This window comes from Paralichthys olivaceus, chromosome 21, assembly GCF_024713975.1.
Source record: "Paralichthys olivaceus isolate ysfri-2021 chromosome 21, ASM2471397v2, whole genome shotgun sequence".
NCBI classification, from domain to species: domain Eukaryota; kingdom Metazoa; phylum Chordata; class Actinopteri; order Pleuronectiformes; family Paralichthyidae; genus Paralichthys; species Paralichthys olivaceus.
Genome location: NC_091113.1, coordinates 1,031,833 through 1,048,161, shown reverse-complemented (window position 1 = coordinate 1,048,161; position 16,329 = coordinate 1,031,833). Strand labels below are relative to the sequence as shown.

Here is a 16,329-nt window from a genome sequence, read left to right as displayed (position 1 = left end):
GTGTTTGTAAAAACACAAAGATCATGAGTAAAAGAAGCGTGCCTCTTGTCACTTCAGAGATTACCACCCTAGTCTAAAGGAATCCGTTGATTCCAGACAGTTTTAATCAGAGTAAAGTGTGGAGGTCTCACCCAGGCGCTCCCCTGGGATTTGGAGCCTTTTGACTTCCAGGATGAGAGCGTGACCCCTCCAGGCGGCCATCTGTCAGGGGAAAGGAGCTTAAGTTGTATCCCCTCTGCCGCAGGTCATTTCTATTGAGGCGGCAGCTGGACAGAGGAGTGAATGGGAATGCTTGGGGTGAAAACAATGGTCTCTGTGCTAACACTTCTCTCTCCCTGCTGTTTCCAGCATCAGCTCCACCATGGAGATCCATTTGGAGGAGAAGGATCTTCCACCTCTGCTGGGGCTCGAGTCTCTACCGGAGGAGATCACTCTGGGACAGGGAGCTGACGTGTGGAGGGCGGCTGTGGAGTTTAAAAGAAGATAGATGATGATTTTTACAGAGAGTTATTTCTGATCCTTTGTTGTTAATGTCTATAAGAGAATATCTAAATTTAGATAAGATGATACATTCATACAGTAACCAAAACAGGCATTCCAGGCAAGGACCAGGTCAGAAGTGACTGTAAACTGACAGAAACAATTAGAAGGAGACACACAACGACCACAAAGGGACACAAAACAACCACTGAGAGACACAAAGCGACCACAAAGAAAAGCTACGTGACCACAGAGACAAATTGACCATAAAGAAACACAAAGCGACCACAAGGAAAAGCTAAATGACCACAGAGATAAACTCGAAAGGCCGTCTAATAATCCCCTCAAATCAAATAATGAAACAGCTAATTTTATGCCCCTATTGAAATGGGTCCCCTAAATATGCCAGATTTTTCTCGTCAAGATCCATCTGGGAAATCAGTGAACATTTCAAAAACCTCCTATCGCACAGATTCTTGGATCAGCGCCCTGGTCCGGAGCTGCACCAAAATGGAATGGGTTCATTCCTGACCGATACCACATCCCTCCACCAGTTATCATGTAGTTTTTAAATAAAACGTCCTCAGCAGAAGTAAATAAGTAAATGGACGGGACACATATATAATGACAATAACCTGCAGAGAGACACAACAGTCGGATATTAAGTTGTGGTGCTACATGTGTTTTTATAATGCCTTAATCATTCTATGCATGGGGACACATTCAGAATAATAATCTTCTTCTGATGAAATAAATAAATATTCTATATGATGCCTTGTTTCTTTGTATTAGAGTGTTCTTCGTGTTTTAACACGTTTCAGGGAACATTTAATAAAACTTTTTCACAGTGTCTCATTCAGTGAAAAGTGATTTTACGTCAAAGCATCTTTTTGCAAAGTCAACCAAACGGTTCGGTGAGCCACGCCCCCTGAGAGGCAGCTCCCCTCAGCCAATCGGAGGCGCGAACGAAGGGACCGACTTCTTCCTCCGCCAATCACAGGCGGCGGGGGAGGGGCCGAGCGTGTTTTCGCCTCACGCTGGTTCTCGCAGCTCGTCAGTTCGAGTCCAGACACGGATCAGAGCCGAGTCACAGGATCAGAACCGAGTCACAGCACGAACTCAAGGATCAGAACCGAGTCACAGGACGAACTGAAGGATCAGAACCGAGTCACAGGACGAACTGAAGGATCAGAACCGAGTCACAGGACGAACTCAAGGATCAGAACCGAGTCACAGGACGAACTGAAGGATCAGAACCGAGTCACAGCACGAACTCAAGGATCAGAACCGAGTCACAGGACGAACTCAAGGATCAGAACCGAGTCACAGGACGAACTCAAGTCAGTAAAGTCGAGTCGTCTGTGATCGAAACACCTCAGAGGAAACAAACTGCAGCGGATCCGCGATGCGTCCACTCAGCTTCTGAAGTGAGTAGCTCACCAGCTGTTGTGTTGATGAAGAAACTTGTTTCATTTTGAAGAAACCGAATCTCAAGCACCGACTCGTGTTAGTCCTGGAACCAAGCGGCCGAGCCCAGGAGCTGACCCGAGGCTGTGAGAGCTCATCGTCTCCCGAGTCTGTCGAGTGAACCCGTGTTTACATCCACAGCTTCAGAGGAGGAGCCGTGGGAGCCCCGCACGTTACACACGGCTAGCTTAGCTAGCAGGTGTCGCGAGCTAGCGTGGCTCCACACAGCTGTGTGTGTGTGTGTTTTCACCGCTTCCCCTACAAGTAACGATGTTTACTTCATCTGTCGTCGTTCACTGGGCCGTGGGGCTAGCTAACGCGGCTAACGCAGCTAGCAGTGGGAGTGGACGCTGTGTTTGTGTTCTTACACCTTAGCAACAGTGACAGAGAGCTGTGGTTAGTTACCTCACAGCTTCACCAGCATCTGACCTGGTGACCAGCTGTTAATGCACAGGACAGTGAAGTCAGAGAGATATTAGATCAGTCCCACTGGGGACGGATTCACTGTGTGACAGCTTGCAAGAGGAAATATTAAAACACAAATGAATAGTACAGATAGAAAGTGATGACTGCACAGTTGAACAACGTCTTTCTTCATCCACTCTCACTGTCCAAATAATGACTATGATAGATATGACTGCATATTACTCAACTATTACCATCTTCAACATGTGTGTAAAACTAAACCCGACACCACAGGAGGTTTCTTTATTTGCTTTTTTATTAGAATCTGCATTAGCTGTGCTCTGAAGCTCAGGTCAGATCAGTTTTACCTTAAAAGCTTCATTAAAGTAAAGTAATAAACATATCAGAGCTGAATTACAAGATTCATTATTATAATCGTGACTGATATTTATCTATATCTCTACTTTTAAATGATAGTTTAAAACTTTTGATTGTATCACAGTCACCGTTAAGTTTCACAATCTGTTTATAATTTTATATTTTATTTTTTTGGATGTTCATATGTGGAGATGAGACAGTCAGTCAGGAGAGAGGGGCTGTTATTCCTCCTAGTCTTCATTTTGTCTGACATCCACGCCTGTTGTCCTCTTCTCCAGGTTTTCAAAGGATGCATAAAACACGCAGCCCCTCATCCATCCCGACAGGTGTCTCGAGAGATGCTCTGGACCTCAGCTTGTCGGGCTCCCAGCTCTCAGTGTCCAAAAGACCCAGCAGTGCGTCACCTGGGAAGTGCTTCTCTCGCTCTGTGTCGGTGTCTGTGGCTGGTGACAGTAGAGGAAAACGCAACACGCTGGTGAGTCAGCGTGCACTGCCACATGTGTGCTTCTGTGCTGTTTAGATAATCCATTCAAGATGCAGGAATGAGCAAATCAGCACTGTCTTCTCAGTTGCCTGTTTCATATCTTTCCCTGATATGAAGAGTTCATTTCTTTAACAAGCTTTTTAAATCCACAGAGTGATGTCAGCTTTGGTAGCTCCCGCTCCATCAAGAACCTGAGGCGGTCCAACAGCACCACGCAGGTCAATCAGCAGGCCAACATCAGTCTAAGGTATGAACACATGCATATAACCACTTTACCCCATTTACAAGCACACCAATATCAATACCTCCTCTTATTTCTTTGCGTGAAACCTTTTTCCTCGTTCCTTATCACTGACATTGACTCACTAAACTGCAAACTGTACAGTATGTGCTAATTCATGTGCTCTGCAGAGCCACAGGCGAACCCTGCGTTAAAGGTTCAGTTATATCACCAAATGACCTTTACAGCAGCCTGCGTGTCTCTGAAATATGAAGGTCATGTTTTTGGAAATGACATAAAAGAATGTGTGCATCTTAGATAATCTGTGTCAGACAGTCCGAAGCAGTGCTCGTGTTACCAGGAAAAATCTTTGTTGTAAATGGAGAGAGCAACAGCTGGCAGCCCCGAAGCTGCAGCAAGTCAGACAATGAGAATTGTGGCGCGCCAGCTTCTGCAAGATAAAGAGTGGAGGGAAGCTGGGTGCCTGTTGCTAGGGTCGTGGGGTGCAGGCACTTGCTTTGTCCCAGGTTAGAGGGGGAGGGCCCGGGACCTCGGGGTCAGGTTACCCCCTCCACCAGGAACCAGTGAAAGGAGAAGTGTGCACGCTCTGGTTCTATTGTCCGGCAGCTGCCGCCTTTACCCCTCCCTTCTCTGCCTCTCAGGATGCAGAGTGGAGGGGCTTTAAATTTAAAGACATTCTAAATACCCCCAATGCCCCCTCCGAGCCTCAGAGTGTTTTAGGGCTGTCGTTGGGGGTCACTCACCACCCTTCTCCTCACCACTGCTTCCTCCCCTCCCCATGCATCTCCCTCTCTTGCAAAGCATAAGTAGAGGAATGTGCTGCCTGAATAGTGTTGTCAGATTGCTTTTCATTGGGCCAGCTGGCTTGATCCCCCCGAATACTCACGCACACACACACACACACAATCATTTACACACTTACCCACAATTCCCAGACAGAATCCCCCTGCACAGCGCAGGCCGGCTGCAGCACAGATACCTACAGAGGCCAGGAGGTCACCCTACATCTGTGCCTCATGATGGAGGCGCTGGTGTGTCAGGCTATTTGAAAGATGAATGACAGGCCATCGAGATCAACATATGGGTGCATGCATTAACACGGAATCCATAGCAGAGTTCTCCCTCACACACCAGTCAGCTGCTGCAGTGAATTCCAGTGCCTGGGGGAAGATGAGACCCATTTCTGCAGCTGTCATTACATTTAATCACAAAAGCTGCCACTAACAACCCGACTCGAGGTCCCTGCTTTGTGTTGAGATGTTTAATTGTGTGTCGTGCTCTGCTAAGCCCGTGTTGTGTGAAACTGAGCCCTGAACATGCGTTGCCCCACTTACAAGGACATATTTGAAATGATCTCCTCACACATTTAACACTTTTTCTTCAGATTTCACCCTCCTCTTGTATCAATGCATGTGGTTCTGACATTCCTGTTTCCACCAGTGATTATTTGATTTAGTAGTGAACAGCATAGTTCAGTGTAATACAGTCCTAACCTGTGGTTGGCTTGTTTGCTCCTCAGTCAGGAGCAGAGTGAAGACTACTTGGCCTTGTTTGACAGCAGCTCTGATGGACGCAAGACACTGTCCAGCCTCAGCAAGGCCTCGCCAGACAGAACCACATGGAACATCCTGGTATTTTAATCAGCTACATTTGTTATTTTGTCATTTCTATATATATATATTTACTGGTTATCATATTAAACTGTGTGGAGAAGATGACAGACAGTTTTGTTCCTTAAATTCAATTATCAGATGCAGATTTCTTTAACTTCTATTGTCTGACAAAAAATGTTTTCAGAAACATCCAATCCCCACATTCAAGAAGCTGCAACCAGCTTTTATTTTGTATTTTTGCTTGAAAAATTCTCGAAAACAACAATTTAATCCTGATAATAGCTGCTGGTAAAACAAGTAATGATTTTAATCAAATAATAATTTAATTGTGGTAGATGCCAAAAGGCTCCTTTACCAAACATTAAGTGAGATAATGGTTAACGGTCTGTATATAGCACTTTTCTAGTCAAAGTGTAATTCAGGGTTCAGTATCTTGCCCGAGGACACTACAGCATGCTGATGGTGAAGACTGGGATCGAACCGCCGACCTCCTGAAGCCTCATCGTGCATTAACTGTTTCATTTTTTAAAGGACGATCAGCCCAGAGCTTTTCCTGTGCACTCGAGCCCTCGTAGCACCGGCAGCGTGGACTCTCCCACCAGCCTGAAGAAGAGAGAGCCTGGCATTGCTCTGGCCGCCACCTTCACCGCCAACAACAGGTGGGCAGCGCCTTGACACATCCCCGTGCACACACACACACACACACACACACACACACACACACACAAATAGTCCTGGTAGAACAGGGACATGTGCAAAACCAGCCCCGTAACTACCTGCACTGCTGCATTCTGGGCTTCTGCCTGCTTCTCGTGTTTCATACCTGTTGATCACGGCAGCTGATACCGCCTTCAGGAATTCCACCCACACACTCGGACATCTTTCCATGTAAATGTCAGAAAACCGTGTGGGCTGAGTTTGTGATGCGGTAAGAATTTGTGTCACCGCATGTACAGTATCAGTTACTGTAATGCCTCGAGGGGTGTGAGGTGAAAAGAGATGGCAGTGGCATTCTCTTCAGACTGATATCATCACGTGAGCTTCCATGAGTTTGTCAATCGTCTCCTGCAGTGTCGTCGTGCCTTTCTGTTTTTCCCAGGAGCAACAAGGGAGCTGTGGGGAACTCTGTCACCACCATCTTACACAACAACTATTCTGAGAAACCGCTCACGCCAAAGAGCTCCAACCAGAAGCCGTCCTTTAAGTATGTTGTGCACTCAACATAATCAGATGCCTGTCATGGTTTTAGAGATCTTTTTAATAAGGCCAAGCCAAATGTGTTCAGCTGATATTGGCCATAACGAAAATAATTCTTGACATCAGCCAGTTTTGTTTACGACCAGTTGGTCATTGAAGATAAATCACTCATCTGGTTTTGTATTTTTTTTCTCTCAGCAACATCCTGAAAGCTACAGCAAATGATGAAGTGTCACTGGAGAACGGATCCCTCACTAAGTCCCAGAAGAATTTCTCCTCAACATCTTTAAGTTCCAACAACAGGTCTCCAGTGTTGGCTCTCCACGGCAGCCCCGTCCTGCTGCGGAGGAAGGAGGTCACAGAGGAGGAGGCTGAAAGGTTGGACACATGAATGATGTTCTTAATGATGTATTGATGTTTAATTGTTCTGTGACTCACAGCAGTCCTCTATGTGTTTGAAGGTTTATTCAGCAGGTGAACCAGGCAGCAGTCACCATCCAGCGCTGGTACAGGCGTCAGGCCAAGAGACGACACACAAACCAGGCAGCGCTCAAACGAATCCTCGCAAGTAAAAGAAAGGTATCCATCTGTCCTCAGGCTGCTGTACTCCTTACCTTTCATTCTCCACAGTCTCAACTGGGTTTGTCTCAGTATAAACAAGACCCGTTTGTTCTCCTCGCAGGAGTGGGAGGAGAGAACAGAGGAGGACAGTCGCCCGGAGCAGCTGCAGAAAAGGGACGAAGACAGGAAACGGATTCGTGAAGAGAAAGCTCGTCTGGCTCGCCTCGCTGCCATCCAGGTGCCCAGCTCCGATTTACTGGAGAAGTTAAAAGACATGCAATAGAGAAATAGAGCCACAGCTTTAGTCCCCAGAATGTGTCCAGCTCCTAAACAACGGACCACATGCTTGAGATGTTAGAACGTGACATCTATTGACCCTAATCTATGATCATGTAGCACAATTTAAAGCATTATTTAATCATTTGAGACTCTTTGTGCATGTTTTGCTTGGTTTGAGATGGTTTATAACACTGTCCCATGTCTCCCCCTGGTGGTGTGGTGCAGGAACTGCAGCAGAAACGAGCCCAGCGGGTTGCAGAGGTGCAGCATGTGGCCGATCTGGAGCTTGAAAACCCGCGGCAGACCAGTGGGGTTGGGCGGAAGAAACCACCCAAGATTTCTTTGACCAACAAAAGTCCAGCGGCCACGCCGAGCAACAACAGCCCCGTGTCGCCCACAGTTGTCAAAGCCAAAAACACAGGTTTGTTCTTCTCTGGGTGCTTTTCTTCACACACTGTGCAGTAGCACCTGAGTTTTAACATCCAGAATCATGTTATTACATCTTTAACTTAACATCTGCCACTTCTGACTGGTGTCCTGATGGTTATGGTTCCACAGACTCAAATTTGAACATTGTGGCCGACGTAAGTGAACTGAGCTTCAGAGCCATTTCTCCTGCTCTGTCCAATCCCAGAGGCTCTCAGTGTTCCCAGGTAACAACTCTTTAATCCTAATAGCTCACAATCACAAGCTGTTCCAACCTCCTGATGTTTCAAAATCCTCTGGACTTTTCTCTTGCAGGAGGACAGAGCAGAGGAGGAGCAGCACCAGGAGCAGCAGCACCAGGAGAACGACAGGAAACTGATGCGTAAAGAGAAATCTCGTCTGGCCCGCCTGGCTGCTGTGCAGGTGATCACAGCTGATGTACGTACTTTGCAGTAAACTCTCATTCAGGGTTAAAGGAGTGTTTAAGAATACAATCACATCACACTGAGTTTGGTTCTCAACACTTTTGTAATGTTTTGTAATGTCTCCCTCTGGTGGTGTGGTGCAGGAGCTGCCGCAAAAAAGAACCCAGCGAGTGGCAGAGGCACAGCACGCAGCTGAAGCGGAAAGCATGAAGCCGGCTGGTGTGATTGAACGCAAGAAGCCACCAAAGATTATCCAGACCCACAGAAGTCCAGTCTCGCCGAGCAACAACAGCCCGATGTCCCCAACAGACATCAAAACTAAGAACACAGGTCGTCAAAAACATCTACATGTGCAGTTAAGGTCTCTAAAAAAATGATGTGAGAGAATCCTGTAATAAACGTACTGGTCAAATGTTTCCATAGACACCAATCTGAATGTCGGGACTGACATAGTGGAGCTCAGCTTCAGAGCCGTTTCCCCATCGTTCTCCAATCGCAGAGGTTCTCAGTGTTCCCAGGTTCGTAATTATAAACTGAAATGATCAAAGTTACTCACCATTATTAAATCAGTTTTTCTTTTTGGTCCTTTTATTAAACACATGTGAAATGTCCTTACTCTAGGAAGCTCTGCAGAGGTCTGTGAGTGTGGAGGAGCAGCGTCAGGGAGCTTTGTCCAGCAGAGCTCAGTCTAAAACTACGCTCAACGAGCTGCTGGACACTCTGAAGCTGTTAGAGGACGAGCCGGAGAGGCTGTCCGAGCCGAAGTGCTACCGCAAGGAGAAATACGCCTGGATAGATGAGGTCAGTATCAGTGCTCTTAGTTCTGAAGTGCTTCAGTCTGAAGGTTTTCATCTTCAGACTGAAGATGAAAACCTTCACTTCTTCACTTCTACTGTGTCTCATCTAAAGGACCGAGACTCCAACTCTCTGACCACTGACAACCTGGAGCGCCACAGGCAGCTGAGCCACCACCCCGCACTACCAGACGGGGGCGCCCTGCTCTCTGAGGCCAAGCTGCAGAGCATCATGAGCTTCCTCGATGAGATGGAGAAGTCTGAACAGGAGAGACCTCGCTCGGTCACCTCAGGATCACACAGAGAGGTCTGCACTTTATTCTGCAATCATGGCTGCAGCAACACAGCGACTCATTTTCATTTCTTTGTTTTGGTTTATCAGTGTTTCCCCATCCCAGTAACATCTGTCTTTATTCCTGATCCTAATTGTCTTGACATGAAAATACATATTGATAAAAACTGTATGTGTGTGTTCTCAGGCTGTGTTGTCTGAGGAGGAGCTGGTCGGCGTTGAGCAGGCATCGGCCACCGCCGCCGAAGTCACCGGATCCATGATGAGAATCAAGCTGGAGCTGGAGGAGAAAAAACGCACCGTCAACATGCTGCAGGTGGCGCTGGTGAGGAGTTACACCCGCCTCACAGTGAATTCCCTGTATTTTCCTCGAAGTGACGATACTTTGAGTCGAAGTTTGTTAATCGTCCTTGTGCTGTGTCCGTCAGGCCCAGCAGAGGGAGCTGACGGTGAGACATGTGAATGAGACGGAGAAGGAGCTGAACAGAAACCTCCATCTCCAGAAGGAACAATATGAGTCCACCATCCAGAGACACCTCACTTTCATTGATCAGGTAGTTAAATGTGCACAGTGTAATCTCAGCTGCAACCTATCGCTTCATTTTTCTCTGACTGGTTTGCAATGTGCTCTTCAGCTGATCAACGATAAGAAGTCTCTGAGTGAGCGCTGTGAGGGAGTGGTGGGAGAGCTGAAGCTGGTGGATCAGAAATACACCAAGAAGATCGCACAGATGCAGGAGCAGCATGAAATGGTGAGATGGTGGATAACACCAGTGATTGAATGTTTCCCTGGAGATTCAAGAATCAGCGTCTGCACTTTTTATTTTCCACTGCAAACAGCTTCTGCCTCTCTGCCTGTGCTTTGCGTCTTGTATCTTGCTTTCTTGCTGTGTTGCCTTTGTTTAACTGTCTATTCTCTGTTTTTCCCTCTTTTCCTCTTCTTCGCTGCTTTTCTCTGTCTCCGTCGGCGTGTCTGTCTTTTCCTGGCTTTAGGTTTGGCAAATTCTGGGTCCCTTGTGCGAGGTAACTTTGTTTTATCTTCCTCTAACCTGTTCATCCATGGCATGATCATCTCTCTCATTCTACCACTCCTCTTTTCATTTCACTTATCCCACACAAAATCTCTCGGACAGTGTGTCTGCATGTGAGTCCCCTCAGTCTTTTCTCATCTCTAGATTAAGATATTGAGCTTTCAGTGTTTTAGTTATTCTGTGAATTGTCTTGTCCAGAATTAGTTTCCACTCTCCTCTTCCTCTTGTTTCCTTTGTGGTGTTTCTAAATTTGATATTTGATCTTTTAACAAACTCAAATTCGCCCCCATCGCTATAATGTAAAAGCTGAATCTGGGGCGGCATCTGCTCGACTTCATCTCAGGGCCTAGAACGGAGACATTCATGACATCACTTCACTGTGAATCCACTCCATCGCTATAATTTACCCTCTTCCCCACACCCTTCGTCCCTCGACAGGAGATCAAGAAGTTGAAGGACCTAATGAGCGCCACGGAGAAAATACGCCGCGAGAAATGGATCGACGAGAAAACCAAGAAGATTAAAGAGATCACTGTGAAAGGTAGTGAAGCCAGAGCCTCCGAGTAGAAATCTGTGGTTTAAACGATTTCTTTATAAAAAATTAAGGATCAAAAAGCAAAACCTGTGTAGTTCCATCTTTTTTAAGGGAACTGTTTTCCTGTGAGCATTTTTATTCCCAACAGAATCCTCCAACATTAGCTACGTCAGTGATTCGGCATGATTCTGTCTTTTCACATTTGCCCCGTTTTAGGATGAACAAACTTTTTCTCATGAAATCTTTAACAAGGTGTTTGAGCTGATTCAGCTTCTTCTCAGCTGCTGAAGCTGCCGTCGGCTCTGACCTCCCGGCAGGAAACAGCTTCCCTTTAAAAGGGAGTGTAGTTAATTTGAACTCTGGATTAATAAATAAAGTTAATAAGTTAAAGTCGCCCATAGTTCCTCCTGCTGAACCTTGGTTTGGGATGTTTTCATGCTCGGTTCAACTTCCTGAAACTCACAGTGTTATTCCCCGTTTTTCCTTTTTCCTGTGATGATCCCATGAAATGTCGTTGTCAGGAAGTGATGAGTGTTTGTGCAGTCACAGCTCTGGAGTAACAGGAATTTGTGTATTTCTTTACTGAGTCACTGCTCAACTGTATTTACTCTAGTTCTCACCAATATGTCTGTAACAACAACCGCCCTACAGGAATCTGACTCATGAAACTACTAATTTATAATTTATTTATTAAAAACTTCATAACTTCATCTTTCCTCTTTTTTTTTTTTTTTCGTTTTATCCGATGAGCTGTAAACACTTCTCTGCTCTGCTCCTCCGCTCTCAGGTCTGGAGCCGGAGATCCAGAAGCTGATCTCTAAACACAAACAGGAGCTGAAGAAGCTGCGGACGCTCCACGAGGCGGAGCTGCTGCAGGCGGACGACCGGGCGGCCCAGCGCTACGTCCGCCAGTGTGAAGAGCTCCGCCAACACTTGGAGAAGGAGAAGGAAGAGCAGAGTCAGAGAGAGAGGGAACTCGCCAAACAGAGGTGGGCAAAGACAAAGCAGCCTTTGTTGAGCTTCATGTTTCAAAACCTGAGAGACATGGTCATCAATCTTCGGTTGATTCAACATTCTTCTCCATGCTTGTTATGGAAGCAAAGAAACCTGTGCTGTTTGTACAGAAAAGAAAGAGAGAGAGAGAAACAACCAGAGAGACTTTTCCTTTCAGGTTACATGAGGAGAAACACTCAGCAGAGTTAATGAGAGCAGCACATGAAAGACTGTTCAACAGGTGTTTGTTAATGAGTCCCTTGTTTGTGTGTTTGTTTGTGTCAGGTATGAGAAGCAGCTTCAGGAGGAGGAGCTGTCCCTGCAGCAGCAGAGGAGGCGTCTCTACAAGGAGGTGTCTGATGAGAAGGAGAGGTTGGCCCAGCTGGCTGCACGGTACGGTCAAAGGTCATTCGTCCATCTCTCCCTCTCTGTCTCTGTAATGAGAATCTGAGGAAACAAAGCAAACAAAATCCGACAGAAACTGGTTTATTATGAAAACTGCTCAGAACTGATCCTTTAAATCTTGAAAACATGTCTCCCCTGCAGGAAACATAAGACTTTTTAAAAGCTCTTAAACTGCAAAACCTGGTAAATAACAGTGGACTGAATATATTCTGTTTCTGCAACATCATAGTTGGACCCTGTTGGTTTGTTTTCCAGTTGCATCTTCACTGTTTTCCAAAAGGTCCTGAGTGAATCATCTGTATTTTTCAGATGCTGAACAGTATGTTGATAGTGTTAGTGAATTTTAACGGCTCTTCTTTGTGTTTGTGTCACAGGCAGCGAGTGGAGCTGGAGGATCTGCGGCGGCAGCTGGAGGAGAACAACTCTCTGGCTGGACGAGCGCTCAGAGAAGAGCTGGACAAAACCAGAGAGGAGCAGGAGAGGAGGCACCAGGTGAAGAGTGTGGACTGAGCAGAGTAACATGCACTTCAGGCAGTTATCAGGTCTGCAGCAAAGTAACAGGGTGTTTGTGTGAGCAGGTGGAGATGAAGGCCTTACAAGAACGATTGGCCATCGAGAAGCAAACCTGGGAAGGAAACTACAAGAAGAAAGAGGTTTGTTGATGCACTGAACCTGTGCAGCCTCAGATCCACTGAGGAAGAACAGAGTCACGTCCGCTGCAGGTCCGTCAATAAGTAAAGAATTCAATCTTCCACCAGGGCTGACATCAGGTGTATTTTTGTCTCTATAGGAGGCGTGGCTTCTGAGCCGTGAGCGCGAGCTCAAAGACGAGCTGCGACGAGAACGCGACAAAGAGATTGAACTCGCCATCTGGACGCTGGAGGACGAAACGAGCAAGGACAAGGAGGAGTGTGAGAGGGCAGCTGACAACAGGTGGGTGTGGCTACCCTTTAACACTATACAGTACGACAAAGAATACTTCCCACGTACTCTGTCACTTCCTACAGTTACGTGCTTCTTTTTGCAAATCCTGGCTGTGTGTGAATAAAGTCTGCATCAACACCAAGCTGTGATGCTCTGTGTTCTCAGGGTGAAGCGTTTGAGGGAGAAATTCGAGTCTGAGCTGAGGGAGCTGGAGCGCTCGGAGAGGGCGGCTGTGGAGAAACAACAAGAGCTGAGGAAGCAGCAGATGGAGACGGAGGGAGAGCTGATCCGACTTCAGGCCATGCTCAGACAGAAAGAACTGGAGATCGAGGACATCACACAGGTAGATAGTAAATCTCTGTCATTTGTAAGTGGAAACATTTAAATACAAAACGTATTCACGTTTTCCTCTGAATTCATCGGACTCGTCTCTACAGACCAGGGACAAGCTGGCAGACGAGCGCCGCAGCCTGGCAGACGTGATAAGGCAGGAGTTTGCTGACCGGCTGGTGATGACGGAGGAGGAGAACCGCCGGATGAAAGTGGAGGTGTCGGAGGTCAGGGCAAGGCTGCGGCTGGAGGTGGAGAGGGTGACCAGGGAGAAGGAGGAGGAGCTGGCTGAGGTCCATAAACGGTAAGATGAAGGACAGGAAGATCATGGCTTTAAAAAATAGGGTTTATTATGTTTGGTCCTTCCATCCACACACTAATAACTGAGCTAACACAAGCTAAAGATGCAGTTCAACATGAATAAAAGGTGGAAACTTAAACTCTCCGCTCTGTGTCTGCAGGTTAACCCTGTAGCCAATTCTACAGATTTCATGTCTGGAATCAGCTTATCACATATTTAACGCATTCTCCCGTGATTTTCCAGAGTGAAGTCAGCCATCTTGAAGAAGGAAGAAACGGTCAGTAATCTCCGGAAGCAGCACGAGGTGAGGGGCTGAATTCTTTCTGTCAAAACATCACTGATGAGATAACAGCGACAGAGTGATGATTGACAGCGTCTATAAATATTGCCCTCTCCTCTGATAGGCTGCTCTGAAGAGGGCGGATCACCTGGAGGCCCTGTGGGAGCAGCAGAGGAAGCAGCTGCTGGAGAAGTGACTGACGGGAGGACCAGGTTTTCACCCGTGTGGTCGTCTCCCCTCCGCTCTCATCTCCATTGTGTCGTCCCCGCCTGACGGTTTTTTGTTTTGCCTGCAAGACGGAACCTGTAGAACTTCAGAGGGTTGAACAAGTGACTGAACCTTGTCCTACCTCATTTGAAAAATACAAAATGGGGAAATGCACTGGGCCTCACTGTACAGCCCCCCCTCCGCAACCTCGCCCCCCCCACCCTGTCAGACATGAAGGAATGTATTGAGTTGGAATTTCCCTAAATCAAATTCCATAGCCCAGGTGGAACCGGATAAAAACACTACAGATGGATGGACTTCTAATTCTTCTTCTTCCCTGTCCCGAGGAGGACTTCTGCATTTTCTAACTGACTGAACCCCCCACACGCCCTCCGGCTGCGGTCGGTGGGAGCAGGAACGCCTCCATGTTCCCCACAGAGCTGCCACGGAGAACAGTTCCAGATGTTTCTGAAACCAGCCCAGGCCTGCACCGGTGTGGGGGTCGCTCGTCTGAGAGGACCTCACGTTGTGTCATCATCATAGATACTCTATGAACTAATGCCTGGAACATGCCAAGCTCTTAATGCCCCCCCCCCCCCCCCCCCCCCCTTTTTTTGTGTGTGTGTTGAGTCATGTGTTTGTCCCAGTGCCCCTCCCCCCTCAGCCTGGAGACGAGTGCTAATTACAGGACCCCCCCCCCCCAAAGCTCTGTGACCAGCTCCAGTTTGTTTATGTCTTAAACCAAAGTTTAGATCCAACAAAGAGGTCGGAGGTTATGTACCAGCACCAGGCGGAAAGTAGGGTAGAAAGTTTCTAGAAAGAACGACAGGATGTGTAAGAACCTTAAAGGGAAATCAAGAAGAGAGAAAAGTGATGGCATGCTTGAGGTCAGAGGCAGATGATTACAGAGTGGCTTAGAAAGTATCTGAATGTTAGAAAGAAAGAGGAGGAGAGGAGGGAGGAGGGAAGAAGGAATGCGAATAGAAAATGTTTATAGGATTACGAAAGCAGAGCTGGGACAGAGCGGGTGGTAGGAGGGTTCGAGGGGGCACCAGGCATGTGACCAGAGCTGTGTCCAAAAACCATACAGGTTCAGGCCGAGCGGATTCAGAGGCCTGCGACGAAACGCATCAAACTCAGCACGGAGAGTCGCACACATTCAATATATGAAGTATCTGTAATCCTCTCAGGAGCTGACACGTCTCTGAACAACTCGGTTCCTCTTCTCCCCACCTGCACACGGAGTCAAGACACAAAAAGTCTTTGTGGATAAGATTTCAGTTCGAAAAGGTCCATAGCTTGAGTTAGTGGGGGGGTGAAACCAGAGAAACTCTAAACTTGGAAGTAAAGCCTTTTATTTAGGTGCAACGTTCTGATGTGACTCTAAAAGCCTTTAATTAAGACCTTGTATCAGAATATATTTATTCTCTTTATTTATTTTCTAGCACGACCGTCGCAGAGTCACAGAAAGAGGATTTGAAGTAAATCAAGTGTTTGAGTTTCCTGGCAGAGCTTATAAACTGTCACGGTGAGACTTTAAAACCACGCCATTGTTCTTTAGATGGTTCAATTACAGTATGTTAGGTTTTTTCTGACGTGAAAAGTTGTCCGAGCCACAATGTGAAGGTTCATATGAAGTGTTATATTGTGATGCAACTTCCTGGGCAACGCAGAGGACATTAAACAATGAGAGAAAAACCTCCCAGGTTTCAGACACACGTGGTCGCGCCATGTCGCACGTCTCCGTGGGTTTTCACGGCCTCTCTGAGATTCACTGTGAGTCATGAGGACTTTTGTTCGGAGGCATCGAGGCCCTGAAGCGCTGCAGTTTGCTCGCAACCTCTCGCTGCCCCGCTGGTGTTGGCACCGCGGACGGGCCTCGCAGCAGAGAGGGTGGCGATGAGAGTTGGCATTCCTCACGCATGCCGTCCTACAAGTGCCAGTAAGCCGTGTGTGTGTGCGTGCGTGTGTGTGTGTGTGTGTGTGTGTTGTTGACCTGAGATGACCCTCGTTCTTCAGATACACACATGCACAAGGTTCCCACATCTTTTATTGTTTTTTTCTTGTTATGTTTAAAATCCATTCCATCATCGGCTGTTATCTCTTCATGTGTAACCCTTGGTGCCCGAACACGTAGCTCTTGAACGCACCGTTTTCCTATCTTTTATTTTGTTTAGTCTGGTTTTAATTGTTGTCTATGGTGACGGTTCGAAAACTGTGAAGATGACGGTGACTGATCTAGAAGGAAATAGAGAATAAAAAGCAAAGATTGTTTAGAAGC

At 46.9% G+C, this 16,329-nt stretch overlaps 2 protein-coding genes and 1 long non-coding RNA gene across 6 annotated transcripts in view; 2 read left to right on the top strand and 1 right to left on the bottom strand.

The window, feature by feature from the left end:
- The window catches only part of rnf213b (ring finger protein 213b), a 27,096-nt gene extending 25,838 nt beyond the window's left edge, over window positions 1-1,258 (top strand). For all 3 annotated transcript variants that reach the window (XM_069517949.1, XM_069517947.1, XM_069517948.1), the window contains exon 65: window positions 349-1,258. In XM_069517949.1, coding sequence (XP_069374050.1) covers window positions 349-487 — 139 coding nt within the window. In that variant the 3' untranslated portion in view covers window positions 488-1,258. The remainder of the gene's footprint in view (window positions 1-348) is intronic.
- LOC138406141 (uncharacterized) overlaps window positions 1-2,117 on the bottom strand; it is a 2,917-nt gene extending 800 nt beyond the window's left edge. Inside the window, exons 1-2 of the long non-coding RNA XR_011239767.1 lie at window positions 1,921-2,117; window positions 132-464 (exon numbers count right to left, since the gene is read on the bottom strand). This is a non-coding gene — a long non-coding RNA (uncharacterized lncRNA). The remainder of the gene's footprint in view (window positions 1-131; window positions 465-1,920) is intronic.
- cep131 (centrosomal protein 131) lies at window positions 1,537-16,327 on the top strand. 2 transcript variants are annotated; one of them, XM_020110729.2, is made up of 30 exons: window positions 1,537-1,907; window positions 3,009-3,205; window positions 3,367-3,461; window positions 4,975-5,086; window positions 5,600-5,727; window positions 6,168-6,272; window positions 6,464-6,643; window positions 6,727-6,844; window positions 6,948-7,064; window positions 7,331-7,526; window positions 7,664-7,758; window positions 7,847-7,969; window positions 8,100-8,286; window positions 8,380-8,474; window positions 8,578-8,757; window positions 8,866-9,057; window positions 9,230-9,367; window positions 9,471-9,596; window positions 9,678-9,794; window positions 10,036-10,065; window positions 10,512-10,614; window positions 11,396-11,597; window positions 11,887-11,994; window positions 12,381-12,498; window positions 12,585-12,659; window positions 12,797-12,939; window positions 13,096-13,273; window positions 13,368-13,564; window positions 13,805-13,865; window positions 13,966-16,327. In XM_020110729.2, the coding sequence occupies exons 2-30, from the start codon at window positions 3,020-3,022 to the stop codon at window positions 14,035-14,037; spliced, it is 3,777 nt and encodes a 1,258-aa protein (XP_019966288.2). In that variant the 5' UTR covers window positions 1,537-1,907; window positions 3,009-3,019; the 3' UTR covers window positions 14,038-16,327. The 2 variants fall into 2 exon arrangements, with proteins under 2 accessions (XP_019966288.2, XP_019966290.2); XM_020110731.2 differs by lacking the exon at window positions 10,036-10,065.
- Window positions 16,328-16,329: the final 2 nt, after the last annotated feature.